Source organism: Phaethon lepturus, unplaced genomic scaffold (assembly GCF_000687285.1).
Source record: "Phaethon lepturus isolate BGI_N335 unplaced genomic scaffold, ASM68728v1 scaffold17294, whole genome shotgun sequence".
Classification (NCBI taxonomy): Eukaryota; Metazoa; Chordata; class Aves; order Phaethontiformes; family Phaethontidae; genus Phaethon; species Phaethon lepturus.
In genome coordinates, this window is record NW_010537162.1 from 1 (window position 1) to 18882 (window position 18882).

An 18882-nucleotide genomic window follows, 5' to 3' on the forward strand; every position below is an offset into this window, starting at 1 on the left:
GGTCCGGCGGCGAGAGGCGTCCGGCCTCCTAGTCGTCAGGCCGTCGCCGCCGCCCGTCCCCCCTGGCTGAGGAGCAGCGGAGGAGAGGCCGCTGGACCACCCGCCACCATGAAGGTGGAAGCGGGAGACAACTCCATGATCAACCTGTCGGTGCAGCAAGTGCTCAGTCTGTGGGCTCACGGCACCGTCCTTCGCAACCTCACCGGTAACTGGGCGGCAGCTGGGCGTGGGTACGCAGGGAGGGGGGGGGGGGTGCGTGGAAATGCGGACCGAGGGGGCTAGGAGCGTGGAGGGTTGCGTGGGTACGCGTGTGCGCTGCTGCGTGTAGGTGGGCAACTAGTGCCGTCAGCGTGGGAGCCAGGGGAAGCCGCTCCGTGACGGGAGAGCGAGCCCCGTGCTACACAATGGCGTGGGTGTATGACGGGTGTGTGGGGCTGGGGGTGGCCTCCCTGCGTAGGGAGGGCTGCTGTTCGTGCTCCCGAGTCTGTATGCATGCGTGTCTGTACGCACTTGTTCTGTGAGCATGTATAGAATGTGCGTGCGTGCTTGGAGGGCTTGGGTGTGGGGTTGGTATGTCCAGGGAAACGAGAGGAGGGGGATCTGTGTGTTACGTGTTGGGAGGACTGGTGTGTGCATCTGAGATCCCATACGGCCGCATGAGTAAAGGAGCCGATGATGTGAATGTGTTCACTCTGGTATGTATATAATAAAAGGCTAATGGCATAGGGTATGTGTATATGAGTGAACTGATGGGTAGCTGTGTGTGAGTAGAGGGTTGTAGAAAGTGTGTGTGAATGTATAAATATGTATGGAAGGCTGGAGTGTGCTTGGGGGAGGGTTTGGAGTTTTTTGTGGCTATATGCTCATTGGCATTTGATAGAAAGCTATAAAAACCAAACAAAAAACCCCAGAGAAATGAACGTGAGAAGCAGGGTCTTTCTTCTCCACCCACCCTCCCCCCAGGATGCACCTGGACAATGAGAGGTATGGGAGTTGATGGCGTGGCAGATGTTTGCTGACAAATATATGTAATCTTAAGCATCAGGGATTCTTAAAGACTGAGCTATTCTGAAAAAGTTCTGTGAGCCAACATATAGAGTCAAGTCTTCCTTCTCTGTTGGGAGAGGGAAGCTTTAGCTAGCTTTGGCAAGAAATGGCTTTTTTTCTGCTCAGTCTCATGCTGAAAAATGGGTGTGGACTACTGAGAGAGCCAAGGCATATAGTGGAGAGGTGTATCTTCTGATTTCCTATTTTGTCCAGGTGTCAAGAAAAGTGTAAAGCTTCCAGCTCTGAATAAGGAGGGATTTGGTGTCGATAGCAGAGGTGTTACCAAGTAAAGCCGTTCTACTTTATATAGAGGTATATTAGGTGCTGACAGATTAATGGAAAATGTTGAGTAAAGGTGATATGTTTCTAATATTTATGAAAATATTCTAATATTTATGAAATAATCTTATGCCATCTTTTCCCCTCCTGATTTTTTTTTTTTAATCTCTTCAAGGTGGAAGAAGTGTAATTAAAATAGAGGTGTAGCTGAAAGTGAAGCTGTAGCAAACAGAAAGTAATTATCTTGGGCTTTTAACTTCCAGGATAGTTTTTAATGTAACAGAAAACTTATACAGATTTTTTTTTTATTTGATCTGTGAACTTTTTAAGGTGTGATTCTGATTAAATTTTCCTCTTATTAGTGTGTTGACACACTAATACAGCTCACTTTCTGAATAGTTGTTTTTGCATACTTATTACAAAAACACAATCTGTACTCTTACAAAAGTTAACAATGGATTTAACTTTTCTTTGGGCCAGACATCCTCTATAAAGTTTTTCGTAGCAGAGGATTATGCAACATAGGCGTTTCTATGAAATACAGTGCTGAGTGTTAAGTAAGCAGAACAGTTTGTTTCTTGGTGCTTTTGCAATATAACACGATATTTTTCATATTCTTTAAATTACAAAGAAAAAACATTCCACATCAAAAATAACTATCTGTTGTAGTATTGTTGGAGGATGTCAGTGTCAGTTGTAGTTTCACTACAGGTTCTGAAAATGCAGGTTGTCCTTATAGGTATAACCTGTTGTGCTGAATGTTCTTATGGGCTGTCAGCAGTAATAACTTTCACTGGATTTAAAACCTTCTATATAAAATACAGTGTTATTGATTATATCTTAGGAGATTGTTTTTAGTATAATAATTAATATTAATGAATAACTGTTATTAAACTTACATAAACCCTTCCTAAAATACTTAGCAAATGTAGAAGTAAACTTTGTTCAAAAACAGAATAAATAGGTGTGTGAATGTGTTTATCTTGTTTAACTGTTTAATTCATTCCCTTTTGCATCTGTCAAGTATAAGGAGAAACTTCTTCAGAGTACTGGGAAAAGAAATTCATAAATATACAGTATTCCATGAATATTCTTCAAGACTGCTTTGTGTTTATTTTTGGACTTAAGGTTGTGGTCTGGACTTGGCTTTTAAGTTGCACAAGTAAAAGCTTATCTTCTTTAGATAAGCAACGTTGATTACGTTTGCACAATGTTGTAGTTTTATCAGCAAACTTGTATCCTTCTTAAATAAATTAATTTTCCAAAACTTCCAACATGGACCTAATATGAACTCCAGCCTGAACTAGGAAGTGCTTCAAACATTAATGGTTTAATTTTGGTTTTTTTCCCCACTTCATGAGAAGCTGAACTATTATCTATTATTTTTAGATCATATATCTCATTCAGATTTAATATATTAAAAAAAAAAAATCACGTCTTTTCATATATGGCTCAAAATACCTAGGAGACAACTTCACTCCTGCTACATAAACATCACACCCTGTGATAGCCGAAGCTGGAAGCACTGTTGTTTGTAGCTGAACCTTGCCCCACCAACATGATGAACTTTGCTTTGTATCTTCCTGCCTTCACTTGTGAGGCAGAGGAGTGTTACTGTAAATGATGGGGGTGAAGGCCTGGTAACCACTGGAGGCTTTTACCTCCTCCAGCAAATCCCCAGAACAGCGCCTTTATATGCACGGGTTGTGTGTTAGAGTTAGTGGTAGGCTAGAGTTTACTAGAAGTCAGATAATAGCTGAATCTGAACTGAAAAAAAGGTCCTAGTTTGAGTGCCTATTAAAGTAAACATTTATATTTAAATGCTACCGCCACAATAAAGAACCTAGCAATATTTCTACTCTTCCTGTAACCAACGTAAATGTTTTATTTATGTCTGGTTATTGCATGCTCTGAAGAATTAAGCTTATGGTCCAAGTTATTGCATGTTCCAAAGGTGTAAGCTTCTGGTCTGAATGGGGTTTATATTAGTCATGCCACTGCATGCAGAGGGGTTTAAAAAAAAAAAACAAACCCACAAAACCCAAACAACCACAAACTTGTGTTGTACTGTATGACTTCTAAAGTCAGAGTCATCTTCCTTTTCTTCCCAACACTCCCTGTGTCCTAAGTGATGAACTCAAGACTCTACAACTGTTTTTATACACTTTGAAATAAAATATCTGTAATTTTAAAGTGCTGGATGATAATAACTCCTTAATTTGTTGAAAGTGAACATTTGTAAGAGATTATGGGTGTCACATAGATGATGCTCCGTGTCTGTTATATTTTTTCTAAGCTTCATCCTGTAATCATAAATCCCTGATTGTCTGGATTATGTCTTTGTCCCCTATCCTGTAACTTGAGAGGACTAGTCTGTAATTTGTGATTTAAATGCTCTTCAGCAAGTGCTTCTCTTCCACTTAATGCAGCAAAAACGTTAGCATCTCCAAACCACAATTTGACTGTATAGTCCTGATTAACTTCAAGAATACCAGTTAATACAATACATGAGGAAAGAACCCACTGATGAAGAAAATACTGTAACATGTAAAGAGCTGAGCTACATTTGCAGGTATAATATACTGGCATTTCTTAATCTGAGTGCCTTGAGTTTATAAATCTACAGGAATATAACATTGTAAAGTTTCTTAATTCAAATTTCAACATGTGTTACCTTGTTGACTTAAATTTGTATCTTTGTATTCACAGCACAGTACTGCTTGACTTAACTCTGTAGCTAATAGTGTTAGGCTGGGTACATAGATTAGAATCTCAAGAGAGAGACTTTCTTTTAGAGTAATCAGTCTCGATGTATTAAATGTTATAGGTAATCATTCATCTGGCAAAACAAGCTAAAGACTAGAGGAAAAGAAAACTGCTGAAGATGAAAGACTAGTGAAGTATTCCACGTTTACTAAAGCTGAGTGACAGCAGGACAGCATGCTTATATGTATAGATACTATTTGAAAATGTTAGCATTTATATACTTAGTGTGTTGAATTTGCATTTTTTTCTTTGCCCAAGATAAAGCTGTTGATGGAGTGCAACTTTAAGTTTTGATAAGTTGGAAATGATATGAATGTTATTCTAAACAGATGCATGCTTTAAACTCTAATCTTTAAGGTTGTGTATGCCTGCATCAATATGATGTGTACATATATAGTACATAAGAATAATGTATGTATGATACATATCTATTGTATGATATATATCTCTCTATCCTAAATTAACAAAGTAGTACTCTAAAACTGGAGTGATAGGGCATGAATTACAAGTTATTTGAGCCTTGTAGCTCTTCTGGTAGAAAAAATTCCCCACGTAAGTAAAACCAGTGGAAAGGAATAGAAACCAAAGATAAGATTTAACATAGTGATTAAGTGCTAAGAATTTTAAATAAACCTGAAAAATGGATCTTGGTTGCCCTTATTAGAAAAGCTGTGGCTTCCATGCAATAGATTGGATGTCACTGTGCTGTAAGCCCCTACGTGCTGGATTTTTCCTGGTTCCCTCTTAGTGCATTCCTTTAGCAACTGTAGAGCTTTGATACAAAGAAGTTGTGAAAGTAATTTGGATACTGTCCTGGTTTCAGCCAGGATAGAGTTAATTTTCTTCATAGATGCTGGTGTGAGGCTGTATTTTGGATTTGGGATAAGAAAATGTTGATAATGTGCTGATGTTTTGAACTGTTGCTAACTAGTCAAGGACAGTCCAGCTTCTCATGCTGGTCTGCCAGCAAGAAGGCTGGGGGTGCATGGGAAGCGGGGAGGGGACACAGCTGGGACAACTGACCCCAACTGACCAAGTGGATATTCCATACTGTATGATGTCGTGCTCAGCACATAAAGCTGGGGGAAGAAGGAGGAAAGGGTGGAGGGATGTTCCACGTTATGGTGTCTGTCTTCCCAAGTAACCGTTACACAGGATGGAGCCCTGCTTCCCTGGAGATGGCTGAACAACTGCCTGCCCATGGGAACAGTGAATGAATTCCTTGTTTTGCTTTGCTTGTGTGCGCAGCTTTTGCTTTACCTATTAAACTGTCTTTATCTCAGACCATGACTTTCCTCACTTTTACTCTTCTGATTCTCTCCCCTGTCCCACCGTAGGGGAGTGAGTGAGCGAGCAGCTGTGTGGGGCTTAGTTGCTGGCTAGGGCTAAACCATGACAGATACACTGAAAGTAAACTCTGAAACTTTCTTAGGGTCAAGCAAAGGAAGCTGGGAGGTTTTTCTAAAGTTCTGTTTATTCATGGCTCTTTAGGGTAGCCCTATGAGAACATAAATAAACTGTGTGTAGGTCAGAAAAGCAAAATCATTATTGCCATACCAGCCAAGTTTTCCATAGGTGCAGCTCGTCATCAAAAGAGCAAGCTAATTAGTACAGCTACACAAAGACTGAATTTTTTTTGACAGCATGCTTTTTTATCAAGGTAGCAATGATGATCATGTAGGTAAGTTTATACCTCTTGAAGTATGAATCCGTGTATAGGTCATAGGTCATAAATAGTTTTTGTACCAGCATGTTCTTAAGACACTTCCTCCATGTAGGTATTACAGATCTTTCAACTCCCTGGTAATTGTTGGACAAGCAAAGTCTGGACACTGTTTGTCCACAGGTCCACATTCTCTTTCTCTATTTTCTAGTAGCATCTCTCAGTGTTATCCTCAACCCATTCTTTGCTTTCTTCATTGTTACTCTAGCATACTTTTTTCTGAGGGTCACCTGTCATCATGATTCTGGAGTTAGATGATACTGAATTTTAGTGAACCTTGAAGTCTTCCACTCAGAAATTCCTGTGCATTAAGTTCTTTGTCCTCAGCCTGTCAGGATAAGAATGACTAAGTTGTCCTCTAGGTTTATGGATCTTGAAGCCTCCTCCAGTTTGCTTAAAAGGTTGGCTGTCTTCCTTATCCTGTCCATTCATGTTAAACAGCTTACTTGGTTGTCTTCATCACTGGCCTAGTTAATGAGCAGAAGTAAACATGTGAGTGTGTTGAACTACCAGGTATAAAAAGGATAAATAAAGGAGGATAAAGAAAGAATGACTTTTCCTGCCTTTCCTATGGAAAGTGCTTGAAAGAGATTTGTTCTGTTTCAGGTTCTAGGACTAAGGTGGTGTTTTATGAAGTGAGGTGCTGATTTAACAAAGTGGCTGATGCCTACTCAGGAATCTAAAGAAATTTTTATATTCAGAAGAACTGCTGATAAGTATGCAGTCTCTTAGGAAATGTGTAGCTTGTAGCTGAAGACAGGAAACGCTTATGTGAAATAGTCAATTGATACAATTCTCTGAATTACAGATCTTCCAGGTTTTTTAACATGACAAAGATAAAGGGTTCATAAATTATGATTATAAATGGCTCCAGTTTTGTATGTTGTGTGAGTTTTATGGGAAATATGTTGCTGTGTTTCATTGAGTCCCTCACTAGAAAAGCCAACTTTGCAAGAGAAAGATATGGTCTAAATGCATGATTAAAAAGCTTTGTGTGATCAAATTCTCAATTTCTTTAATATCAGATTTTAAAATGCTACTGTCATGTGACAATTAGGTAAGCTATCAACCCAGAATGTGTTGAGTAATGTGATTATTCCATTTTCTTTATTTTGTATCAGGATGCAACAATATAAATTATTGCCTATTCCTTGCTAATATCAACCATTCTGAAAAGAAAAAAAAAAAAAAGAATCGCTAGGAAATTAGAGATATCTTGGTACTGAGGGGAAATGCCAGAGTAGTTCCAACCACAACACAAAGTGGCAGAACTGTCTTTCTAGTTCAGAGGGACTTTTTCCTCTTCTTTCCCTTTTAGAAGATCTAGTTCTTGTTGCAGCAGGTGAGAATCTTTAGCAAGAATATGTGTGAGGGGAGGACAAAACAAATATCGTCTAGTCTTTCTGCTTATAACTCTATCTAGTAACTTGGTAAATAAAAGCTTTTCAGCTGCTTTCATCTAACAAATTTAGATATGTAAGTTGGTGGAGAGCCAATCTAGACCATATTTAAAAAAGCAACTCCAAATAGAAGATGATCTCTTAAGTAATTTGCCTACTTACAGGACAGTGGCAGTTAACCAATCTTCAACTGCTTGCTGTGTCCCACGCCCTGCTGCCTGCCTTATGCAAATTGGAGTGTCACAGGCCTATGTCCCTAACCCTTCTGTTCACACCTTCCTCCTTCTGTCTCCTTCCAAAATAAACAAATCTTTGGTCCTTCTTCCCGCTTATCTTCAGCTGGACATGAAGGTGTTCCTTCCTTACACCTCCCTCCCCTTCAACTGTTCTGAACACATACAAGTTTTAGCATCTACTGTCAGTTTGGCAAAGTTCTAAGCTATTATGAATAATTTCTAATAAGAAGGTACTGGATTATTGCAGGTATGTGTAACTACCTGTATTTGTTGTATCACTGACTTTACAGTGCTATTGACTTGGAAACCTAAGCCTCTGTGAAGTGATGGTTTATAACCAGTTTCTTTAAATGCTACAGCTGCATTTGTGTGGAACAAGAAATATTTCTGGGTGTTCTCTAATTTCCTTTTGAATATATTCAATATGCCTGTTGCTTTTAAAGAGAGGAGAAGAAAGTGTGTACCAAAAAACTCAAGTTTATATTCCTTTATCCAACAGGACATCTGGGGCTCCTTCCAATCTCATGTCTCCTGCCCTAAATGTAAAGTGAGGGGTGATGCTAATTTTCCTTGAGCCTTATTTGGAATGTAAATAAGACCTAAGATAGTTGCTTGCTATGCAGCTATTTTATTGTGTAAGGGTTTGTAAATATTTTGGGTTTCTTAGTTATAGGGGAGTAGTTAGCCTTGCCATAATCTTTCCTTTTCTTCTAAATATACAGTCATCCTAATTAGCCTTCCTAAAACTGGAAATCAGTTGCCTTTTCTACCTGGTGAATGTCAACAATGACCACAGACACATCACCTAAAAGGTGATGCAGTTCCTGTGGAAATTACAGGGAATGATAGTGTCTAACAATCAGATTCCAACAGACTTTCTTGGCCCAGTTGCAAGCTTTTCAGCTGCAATGGCATTTTTGGGAGAGAATGGCTGAAAATGCATTTCATTTTGATTGCATTCATTCAGAATGGCACTGAAAACACATTTCAGTGTCCTGGGACTGTCCCTCAGACACATTTGCAGAGAGACAATATCAAGAGCTTTGCTTTTCCTCCCCAGAGCATACCTGTGTATTGGCTGTTCAGAATAACTGGCTGCTGAATAGACTGCCATAATTGCAGGTCCCCTCTCATTTGAAATAACTCTGAGTCTTCTGTTCTTTGGCTTCATATTAAATGGGGACAAGTTTATCTCATTCCAATGCAGTTTTATGAAATCAGTTGATACCTGCGTGAATTCAGTTTCCACAACAGCACACCTTCCAGGAGTTTGTTTTTAGACTGTGGAAGAGATGATGGGGTAATACTGATGAATACACCATTGACATAGTTATAGAGTGTTGGCAGTCTTGGAAGCCTGCAGTTGTTGTGTAACGTTACGTAAGAACCAAGTGTTTTCTTCAGCTGTGGGTTTGAAATGTGTATTCTCAGAATCTGTCACTGGGGTGTCAGGTTATCTTTACTGATATTGCAAGAGGCCTTCACTTTTTCTTGGTGGTTGATGTTTCATCTCTTGCATTCATCTTAATCAAGAGCAATTAAAGTTTGGGTCAAGAACATTGTCAGCACTCCATCCTGATGGTCCAGGCCTCTCTTTTACTGAGTATTTTGTGTATCAGTCTAATTTAAGTGGTACAAAAATTGTATGGCAGACTTAATTGCAGGAAAGGGTGCTTGTCCAGAAAATATGTAGCGCCTCTACTACAGCATTTACTAGCAAACAAGGAAAAACATTCTTTCTGTGTAAGAATAAGTTATCTTTTGAAACAGTGCGTTCAGCATCACATTCCCCTGCCAGCAGTTTAGTTTTGTGCTTTGCTGAATAATCTGGGAGATGGGCTCAACCACATTACTATGGAGAACTAAAATGAAAGATATAACATACACACATAATACCTTTGAGGATTGAAGGTCTTCAGAGATCAACATCTGCAAGCAAGGAAATGCTTGCTCTTGCCTACTAGATATATTCTTAATTACCCTATTAGAGTGCTTTTCTCTAACTTTTGTTCTTCATGGTAATTCTATGGTAAAGTAGAACATAGACCTTGTGTTTTTTTCAGTGCCAGTGTTGCCAAAGCAGTTTAGACTTGAGAACCTGTTCAGTCCATTGCTGAACTACAGTCTGCTCAGTCCATATCCCTAACATTTGTTAAGTATCTCCTAACAGTCTATCTGGTGCTCAAGGAAATGATCCCTCATGGGACAGGAGCTTAGTTTTTATCATTTTGATAGAATAGTGTTTTAATCTGTTAGGAATCTGGTTTTGTGACATTTTTCAAGGAAAGGGTCTTCCCTGGTACCTCCTCTAATGTACGCTAGAAGAATGATAGTGTTCCTTCCTGATGGGGTTTCCCTGCGCAAAGTTGTATGTGGTTTACATTTGCGGGAAAGTAAATTTTTTTTTTTTCCCATCTCCTATTGCTTATTTACTGTCAAAACTGTAGGTCTATCAGGGCTGCCAGGTTCTTTATTGGTAGCTCCTTTGGTTAGTCTCTTTGTATATTTACTTCCACTAGAAAAAAACAAATGGGAACACCCAAGCTGTGCTAGTAACAGACAAGGCCTGTGTCATAGTTTAACCCCAGCCAGCTACTAAGCACAATGCAACCTCCTGCCCCCTCCCCAGTGGGATGCGAGGAGAAGCAGGGTGGGGAGTAAAATGCATGAGTTTGAGATAAAGATAGGACGGCAAGGGAAGAGAAAATAATAATAAAAGAATATACAAAACAAGTGATGCACTGATGCACAGTACCACTGCTCACTACCCACTGACTGATGCCCAGCCAGTTCCTGAGCTGTGGTCACCACCCTTGGCCAACTCCCCCAGTTTATATACTGAGAATGACGTTATATGGTATGGAATATCCCTTTGGCCAGTCTGGGTCAGCTGTCCTGGCAATGCCCTCTCCCAATGCCTTGTGTACCTCCTCACTGGCAGAGCACGGGAAGCTGAAAAGTCCTTGACTTATTATAATCACTACTTAGCAACAACTAAAACATCAGTGTGTTGTCATCATTATTCTCATACTAAATCCAAAATACAGCACTACACCATCTGCTAGGAAAAAGTTAACTCTATCCCATCCAAAACCCAGGACAGCCTGTTAGGACTGCAAGAGAGGTTCCCCTACCAAACTATCCATGACCATGGCAGATTAGATCAGCAATTAGTCAATCTTTCCTAATCTTAGTGAGGGTGTTTGTCAGGTATTTGTAGAGTGACTACTTGGCACTCTTGCCACTGTTCTGTCACGGTAGCTTCTGAGAATGAAGAGACATTTAGTAGAACAGTACTGTGGTTGCCACCCTTTTGCAAAGACTTTTGAGACCCAACTTGGGGCCAGGGGTGAAAGGATGGAGCATCTGAGGAGAGCTGCTTAGAGCCACCCTAAATATATATGTACATATATCCAATCACTCAGTGAAGTTACATCTTGAACTACAGCTGTTAGTATTAACTGAATATAGATTTACCACCCACCTTCCTTGCTGCTCTCCTGAAAGAGCCTTTTGGTTACTGTAATTTAGAGGAGTTGTAAGTCCTATGGCATGGTTTTGCCTTTTATGCCTGTATGAAAGGGGAGGGGTTGCATCTACTCTCAAAGTACTGCTAAATGAAAAAGCTTAAACTGTATTTGTGCTACGAGTGCTATTGTATGTGCTACATACAATATTGACATTGGACTCAAAGGACTGTGGTAACTGTCTAGCAACCATTCTTTCTCAGCATCCTTTCACAGTATGTTTTGTCTGAGCTGCTAAGTATTTTCAAGTTAGCTAATTGGGTCATATTTCTGCTCACATGATGTGTGTCAAGCTGCAATAACACAGGCTCACCTCATAAACAATAAGTATCCTGCTCTTGTAAGAAAGTTGGTTGTTGGGGTTTTTTTTGAGGGAAAACAGCAGGAAAAAAACCCTCTAAATTAATGACAGTTTCATGGGATTATGTCAATCAGCACAATTTGCCCCAATTTGCTGAATTCTGTGATGATACATACCCACTATAGTTGACTTGCAATAAAAGGGATTTTTTTTTAATTTCCTCACCTTTTTGAGTTATAGTAAATGTTTTTAGAAAATTACCACCAAATGAGAAAGGTTCTTTAACTCTTACATAGCTTTGTTGGAGGTTCCTGCTCTTTTCTTTGAAGGTAATGATCATGCCTGGCATTCTTTAGAGAAATGTGTGTACTCCATACATTCTCTTGATCTCTTGTCCTTGTGTAGTAATTTAAATGGTAGTGACTACCTGTCTTTATGAAGTTCTGTGCTAAGCAATTAAAAGCAAGGAGTAAGACATGTTAAAATTATAGTGGGTTTTTTTTGCCTTTGAAGCTAATTTGGTAGAACTCTATTACAGCTCTTGGGTAGATAAACTGAAGTCTTTAATCTCAGTTTTCCCATTTGATGCTGTCTCTTGTGTATTTAAAAAAAAAACAAAAAAACCCCACAACAAAACCACACACGCACCCGAATCACCAAAAAACAACCACAAAAAAATCCCACACCACCAAAAAACGAAACCCCACAATTCTTGGCTTTTTCCTGGTTCAGTCTTTGTTTCAGATAGTAGTCCATTCTACAGCAGTATTTACCTTAATAAGAAATTGCAATTAATGCTGTTTAAAGAAACCATTAAAAAAAAAAATGGACTTCTTGTAATAATACATCTGAATCTGAATGAGGAATTGTGCCAGAATCCTTTTTATAATTTTTGATCATAGAGTTATTCCTTCACAATGGACTGCTAAAAGGGGGAAGTGTCTTGAGCATATGCTGGTGTTGTCATATTGATTCCTTTTAAGATGGAAATCCATATTGCTTTTCTCTTACTGTTGGTTGTATGCAATGTTTTAAAGCTTCTTACTTATAAAGTTATTGTCTCAGAAATATTAACCCTTTATTTGACTGCTTTCTTTCAGAGATGTGGTACTGGGTTTTCCTCTGGGCTCTCTTCTCCTCTCTCTTTGTCCATGGTGCTGTGGGAGTATTAATGTTTGTGATGCTGCAGAGGCATAGGCAGGGGAGGCTGATCTCTGTCATTGTGGTCAGCATTGGATTTCTGGGTTCTATAACTGGAGCAATGATAACCAGTAAGTCTATCCTCTTTTGTTTTTTTCTTCCTTATTTTACATCTAACTTCTAAAAAGACAAAACCCTCCAACTTTTTCTTAGTGATTTGTTAATTGTTTATTAAGGATTTTGCTTTAGTTATATAGCTATCCTAATGATAATGGCAGCTGAGTTGCTCTTCTATTGTGCAAGGATAAAACTACTATAAATTGTTAGAGGAGTGCAGAAATCATCCTACTCTCTAATTTTGGAAATGTGGGGTACCAAGCTATTCAAAAGATGTATGCTCAGCAGGTAATATCTTTTGGGGATCAATAAGAGCAGTCCTGCCCTACCATACTTGTTGCATATTTTTTGTCAAATGTTTCTGATAAAGATCACCTCTTAGTACCCTTAAAGCCACAAGTTTATCTTGGAAATGAGGTCCATTAGTTGCAAGGCTGAATTCCTGCTCATTTCCTTGGGCCTGCTGGAGGTTTTTAAATTGTACCTGGGCAGGATGTTGCACTTTCAAAAGAAGTAAAGATGTAATGTAGGTAGTGATTTACAGCTAAGAAGATTTGTTTGACTGGAGAAATTACACTCGGCTCATGGATTTGAAAGAATTTACCACTCTTGGCTTGGCCATAATGTTATTTTCTAGCTTATTTTTGGGGTAGGGAGGAAAGGGTGAGGAAGGCCATTAGACTGTTTTTTAAAAAAAAACAACAAAACAACCCCACGCTGTTCTGTTGTTCTAGGCAAAATGCTCTTTGGCAAGGACACCTGTTATGGAGTTTCTTATGGTGTTAGTGTAATGCCTACCACTCAAGATATGTTTTAGACTTTTTTTATTTCTTGACATTGTATCCACAGATCAGATGCTAACCATTTTTCTGTTAAAGCAGCATGCTGGGGAGTTCACAGAGCTATAGCTAAAAGCTATACTTATGACTAAAACATTGCAGAAAGCAGGAGTATTTTATGTAGTAAAGTGCAGAAGTGTTACATCTGATGGGATATGGCACACAAGTGATGATGCCAGGTATGTTTTGAGGAAATGCTGCTTAGCTGTTTCCATCTACAGTTACTGGTATCGGATACTGTTTTTCCATGTTTCCTAAGAAATTCCGTTACCTGTGTCAATACTGAAATATATGCCATAACATCAGTACGACACCTTATTCAGTCTTCGGCTTTATCATATCCAGCTACGTTTATCTAACTTATAAATAGACTACAGTAGCTTTCCCAAGCAGATAGGAGCATGGTGAGTTTTCTCTTTGGGGGTGGGGGAAAAAGAAATAGCAAATATTATTTTCACAGGAAAGAAGCTTGTGTTTTGTCTGAAGCAATGCTGGTAAGGAGTTCTTAACATCAAAATCAGTGGTTTGAATGGGGCCTATGTTAACCTGAGCAGTAATTTTTGCCTGAAGATCTTCAGTGTTGTTGACAAGATGGTCTAACTTGAAAGGCCCTTAAGGATGAGGAATTGTAAATCCAGTGACCTCTTAAACTGTAGACAAGCCTTGCTGCTTCTCATTCCCATTTTTTCTGTGTACTGCCCAGATTATCAGAATAGTGGTATCACTTCAGCTTTGGACACTTTCATGGATGATTTGTGACAGATTATTTCTTATTGCTACTGAAAGTCCTTCTTGCCTGTTGAATTTCTGAAGAACAGAAGATAGGAAATGTGATGCTGGAATATCCAAGCAGAGACTTTTACAGTATTCTGTGGTGGGGAAGGTTCAGGTTCAGTGCTTCTCAAAGTACTTTGTCTTTTATCTATGCATAAAAAGAGGAGCAACACAGTTGTATCTTTGGCATCCAATTTCACAGGTCAAAACATTTAATAAGTAAGCAGTACTGTGTTTGTGTAAATTCACCAGAGAATTTCTTAGACCATGGACTTGTTATGCTGTTCCCACAGGTTTTGCACAGAGTATTGCAACTTGGTTAGCCAGTGTGGTGGGTTGACCCTGGCTGGAGGCCAGGTGCCCACCAAAGCTGCTCTGTCACTCCCCATCTCAGCTGGACAAGGAAGAGAAAATATAATGAGGGTTGAGATAAGGGCAGGGAGAGATCACTCACCAGTCACTATCATGGGCAACAGACTCTACTTGGGGAAATGAATTAGTTTAATTTATTACCAATCAAATCAGAGTAGGATAATGAGAAATAAAACCAAATCTTAAAACACCTTCCCTCCACCATCCCTTTCCCTTCTTCCTGGGCTCAAGTTGACTCCTGATTTTCTCTACCTCCTCCCCCACAGGGGGTCGAGGCATGGGGGTTGTGGTCAGTTCATCACATGTTGTCTCTGCTGCTCCTTCCTCCTCGGGGTGGGGGCGGGGGGGTGTGGGGTGTGTGGAACTCCTTACACTCTTCCCCTGTTCCAGCATGGTGTCCCTCCCACAGGAGACAGTCCTCCACGAACTTCTCCAGTGTGAGTCCTTCCCACAGGCTGCAGTTCTTCATGAACTGCTCCAGCCTGGGTCCCTTCCATGGGGTGCCGTCCTTCAGGAACAGGCTGCTCCAGCGTGAGTCCCCCACAGGGTCACAAGTCCTGCCAGCAAACCTGCTCCAGCCTGGGTTTCTCTTACCACAGGTCCTGCCAGGAGCCTGCTCCAGTGTTGCATGGGGTCCTCACCAGGCTGCAGGTGGAGATCTGGTGAAGTGTGGAGCTCCATGGGCTGCAGGGGGACAGCCTGCTTCACCATGGTCTTCACCACGGGCCACAGGGGAATCTGCTCTGGCACCTGGAGCACCTCCTTGTGCTCTGGCCTTTGTGTCTGCAGAGTTGTTGCTCTCATATTCTCACTCTTCTCTCTGGCTGCAGTTGGGCAGTTGTTTTTTTTCCCCTTCTTAAATCTGTTATCCCAAAGGCACTACCGCTGTTGCTGATGAGCTTGGCCTTGACCAGTGGTGGGTCCATCTTGCAGACAGCTGGCATTGGCTTTATTTGCCATAGGGGAAGCTTCTAGCAGCTTCTCACAGAAGCTACACCTGTAGCCCCCGGCTACCAAAACCTTGCCAAGCAAACCCAATACAGCCAAATCCTTTAACTTTCAGGTGTTTTTGTTTCTGCATAGCACTGGGTTGTTTCATATTGAAAGAAATTCTGTGGGAAGTTTCTGAAGACAAATTACAGTGACAGAATACTATGTGAGATTTTAATAGCTATTTTCCTGCCAGCTGGGGTGCAAGTTGAAATATGTAGTCATTTGGATATGCCTGGTCCAGTGCTTAAGAAATTGAAATAGCAAACTGACTTTTAATTTCCAACTTGTACTTCCAGTCCTCTACATCATTTGTGTAGGTGAATTAATGCAGTATAGGTTATTAAAAAATACAAGTTTAATTTTACCCAGGTAGATAGTTCAAACTTTCTGGCCTTTAGAGTCTTTTTACCAGTGTATAGAAAAGCACAAAACCCCTCAGTTTCTAGGCTTTGAAAAATCATGGAACTTAATGGTTATTAAAAATATAAAAAATTTACTAAATAGCAATGGATACTGCCAAAATAAAACCAAACCCCAAAACCAAGAACGAGTAAATGTCAGGCAGTTTGAGGCAAGGATTTAATCCAGAAAGGTCTATACTTCCTCCTTTTCCCCCAAGAACACTCCTTTTTGGTGACATATTCTCATTTCCTTCATTAGCAGCCTATTGTATTATACTTTGGCTCTATGCCGATTGTGCTGGGTTGTGCATTACAGGTTGTATTGCACACTGTTATTTGAGTATAAACATATGATTATCAAACTACCAAATTTTTATGTTTTTATTATTGATATTTTCCAGAATATCTCAGTGTTTTCTCAAGAAGCCAAAATTTTCTGTTATTGATTAACTAATTGCATCAAATGGTGGTATCCCAATTTGGTTGATTTGAATTAACTCTGAGAGTTCAATCACCAAAATAGTGTCAGTACTGGGCTCAGTCTAAAGGATCTCTCTCATATTTTGACAGCAGATAGTCAAGGAACAAATGGAAAAGCTTATGTGAGGTAGCGGAGTGAAATACCATAAGGCTAGCCTTCTGGTGAGATATTTCTGACAAAATTTACAGAATGTTTTTAAAAAAAATAACAATAAACATGCCTACACACACCTCCCTCACCTAATAGTCTGATTAATAGTGTTTGTAAATACTGCTATGGTCACAATTATTAGTGAATTCTACTCTTCCTAAAATTTTTGTAAAAATGAGGTGTTACTTTTTTAAGATGTCAGATGATTCAGATACAGCTTGTATTTTCAGAAAATCTGTTGGGACTTAATGTATTTCTGTGTCACTAATGGGTTTTTGATGACTTCAGCAGATTATTCCTGTTAGTGACTGCAAAACCAAGAAAATTTCAAATTTTTTAAAACTCTTGCCTATTATTTAAAAAATTAGTGGTGGCTTTTCAGTTTTCTTTGAGCCTGAAAAAGACTCTGTGATCTCTGAAAGTAATATGATTAGATACCGTCTGAGACCATACATACTGAAGGTCTATAGTTAAATTTTGGGGTTTGGTCTTCATTCATTTTGAAATTAAGGAAAATGTTTGTTCTTTAGGCAAGGAAAGAAAGCACTGTATAGAAAATACTAGTTCAGAAAGTATTAAATAAAAGCTTAATTCTAGGTGAATTTTTGAGATTTGGATTGAGTAAATTTTTTACCTATGGACACAGCTGTATAAGCCTGTATTTCTTTTTTAAATGAACATTTTAGTAGCCTTAAAAGGCTTAGAAGTTGCTTGAGCAGAAAATGTTATTCATTATTAGCATGTTACTTTTTTTGACTGATTGATACAAAAACTTACCTTTTTCTTAAGCATTTGCTCCAAGCTATACATTTGCTCTGTCACTTTTGTTCTTCAAACACGTGATAAATTCAGTATGTGAAAGACAGAAGAACGGAGTTATCACCTGGCTTTTTTTTACAGTGTGGTGTTTTGTTTCTGGTTTATCCTGGCCTTTTGGTGTTATACTTTAAATGGGAATTTGCACAGAACAGTACAAGAAAAATGGTCTTTTAATTTTTAATGTGCTTTAATGTGCTCAAGATCTAATCATATTGGTTAGAAATTTCCTCCCGTACACATTAATGGATAACAATGCAATATTTTGATCTTTTTCATGTTTTGCTTGATTTGCTAAACAAATGTTAACAATTTAGTAGTTTAAGTCAAAACTAAACTTAAACATTATAGCCAGGTTATTCAACTGAAATATTAAATGAAGCTGATAGATGTGCAAGTGTTTACAGTTGTTTTGTAAACTGTTGTTGTCTTCTCCCTGCCTATACAAGCACTATTAAACCACACTCCAGACTCGGTCAATTTTTAGATTGTTTTTTTGTTACCTTTTCAAATTAGCAGAGGGCAAAAATGTAAAAATGTAAAAAAAAAATTTGAAGATGTCTACAGGGAGACAGCAAGATTCATTTTCTTAAATCAAACTGATAATGGAAAAGTTAATCAGCTTCAGTTGGGAAAATCATTCCTAAAGGGCTTGCGTAACTAGAAAAATACAAGCAAGGCTAGTAATTCTATAATGCCATGAAGTGTTTGGTAATGTTCTATAAATAGCTGATGCATAGACACAGTAAATTATTTGTCATACATTTCAGACTTGGCTTTTTCTGCGATTTGATCATTGTTTTTCTTGTGATTCTTAGGTGCTGCAGTAGCTGGAATTTACAGAGTAGCAGGAAAGAATATGGCTCCCTTAGAAGCTCTTGTCTTTGGTGTTGGACAGACAGTACTGACGTTAATTATTTCATTTTCAAGAATTCTTGCAACGCTTTGAGACTTACGTAAAAAAGGGGGGGGAGGGGAATCAACTAGTTTAAAGAAATCTTTAATCTGAAGAGAAGCTTCCTGCAAGTGGATTCATCACCTTACAAACTTGAATTTTAGTGCAAGAGAAAGGAAGTGATATGGAACATGCACTATAAATCCAGAGGTTCAGTCAAATGCACAGACTGTCCTCTAGTGTCTGAACTGCTGTACTCCTGCACTGCGCCTTATGCGCCTTGGTCAGAGTCAAGGGGCAATCCGCCTGTGTGAAGCTGAAATAAAGCTCCTTGAATAGCTGCTGGTCAGGTTAATGCTTGGTGATGGGGTCCTTGTTGTTAAGTGTTGTAATAAAACAAAGGGATGCTCCTGAAAATTGCTGTACATGCCAAACTTGGAGTTTAATTCTTAACTGTTTGGTAAGCCAAGGTTTGAAATTGCAATTGTAGAAGAGTGCTGTGAGCATATGTTCTCCTTGAATTCAGGTAAAGTAGCAAGATGACTGACTTTTGTATTAGCAGAATCTCTTGGAATGCTGAATATTCTCATTAAGCTTTAAAAACAGCTGTTAAATCTGTTTTGAA

At 39.1% G+C, this 18882-nt stretch overlaps 1 protein-coding gene across 1 annotated transcript; it reads left to right on the top strand.

Annotated features, from left to right (window-relative positions):
• The first annotated feature begins 107 nt into the window (after positions 1 to 107).
• Positions 108 to 18640, top strand: TMEM170B (transmembrane protein 170B). Its single transcript, XM_010286409.1, has 3 exons — positions 108 to 205; positions 12380 to 12550; positions 18181 to 18640. The coding sequence occupies exons 1-3, from the start codon at positions 109 to 111 to the stop codon at positions 18309 to 18311; spliced, it is 399 nt and encodes a 132-aa protein (XP_010284711.1). The 5' UTR covers position 108; the 3' UTR covers positions 18312 to 18640.
• The last annotated feature ends 242 nt before the right edge of the window (positions 18641 to 18882 follow it).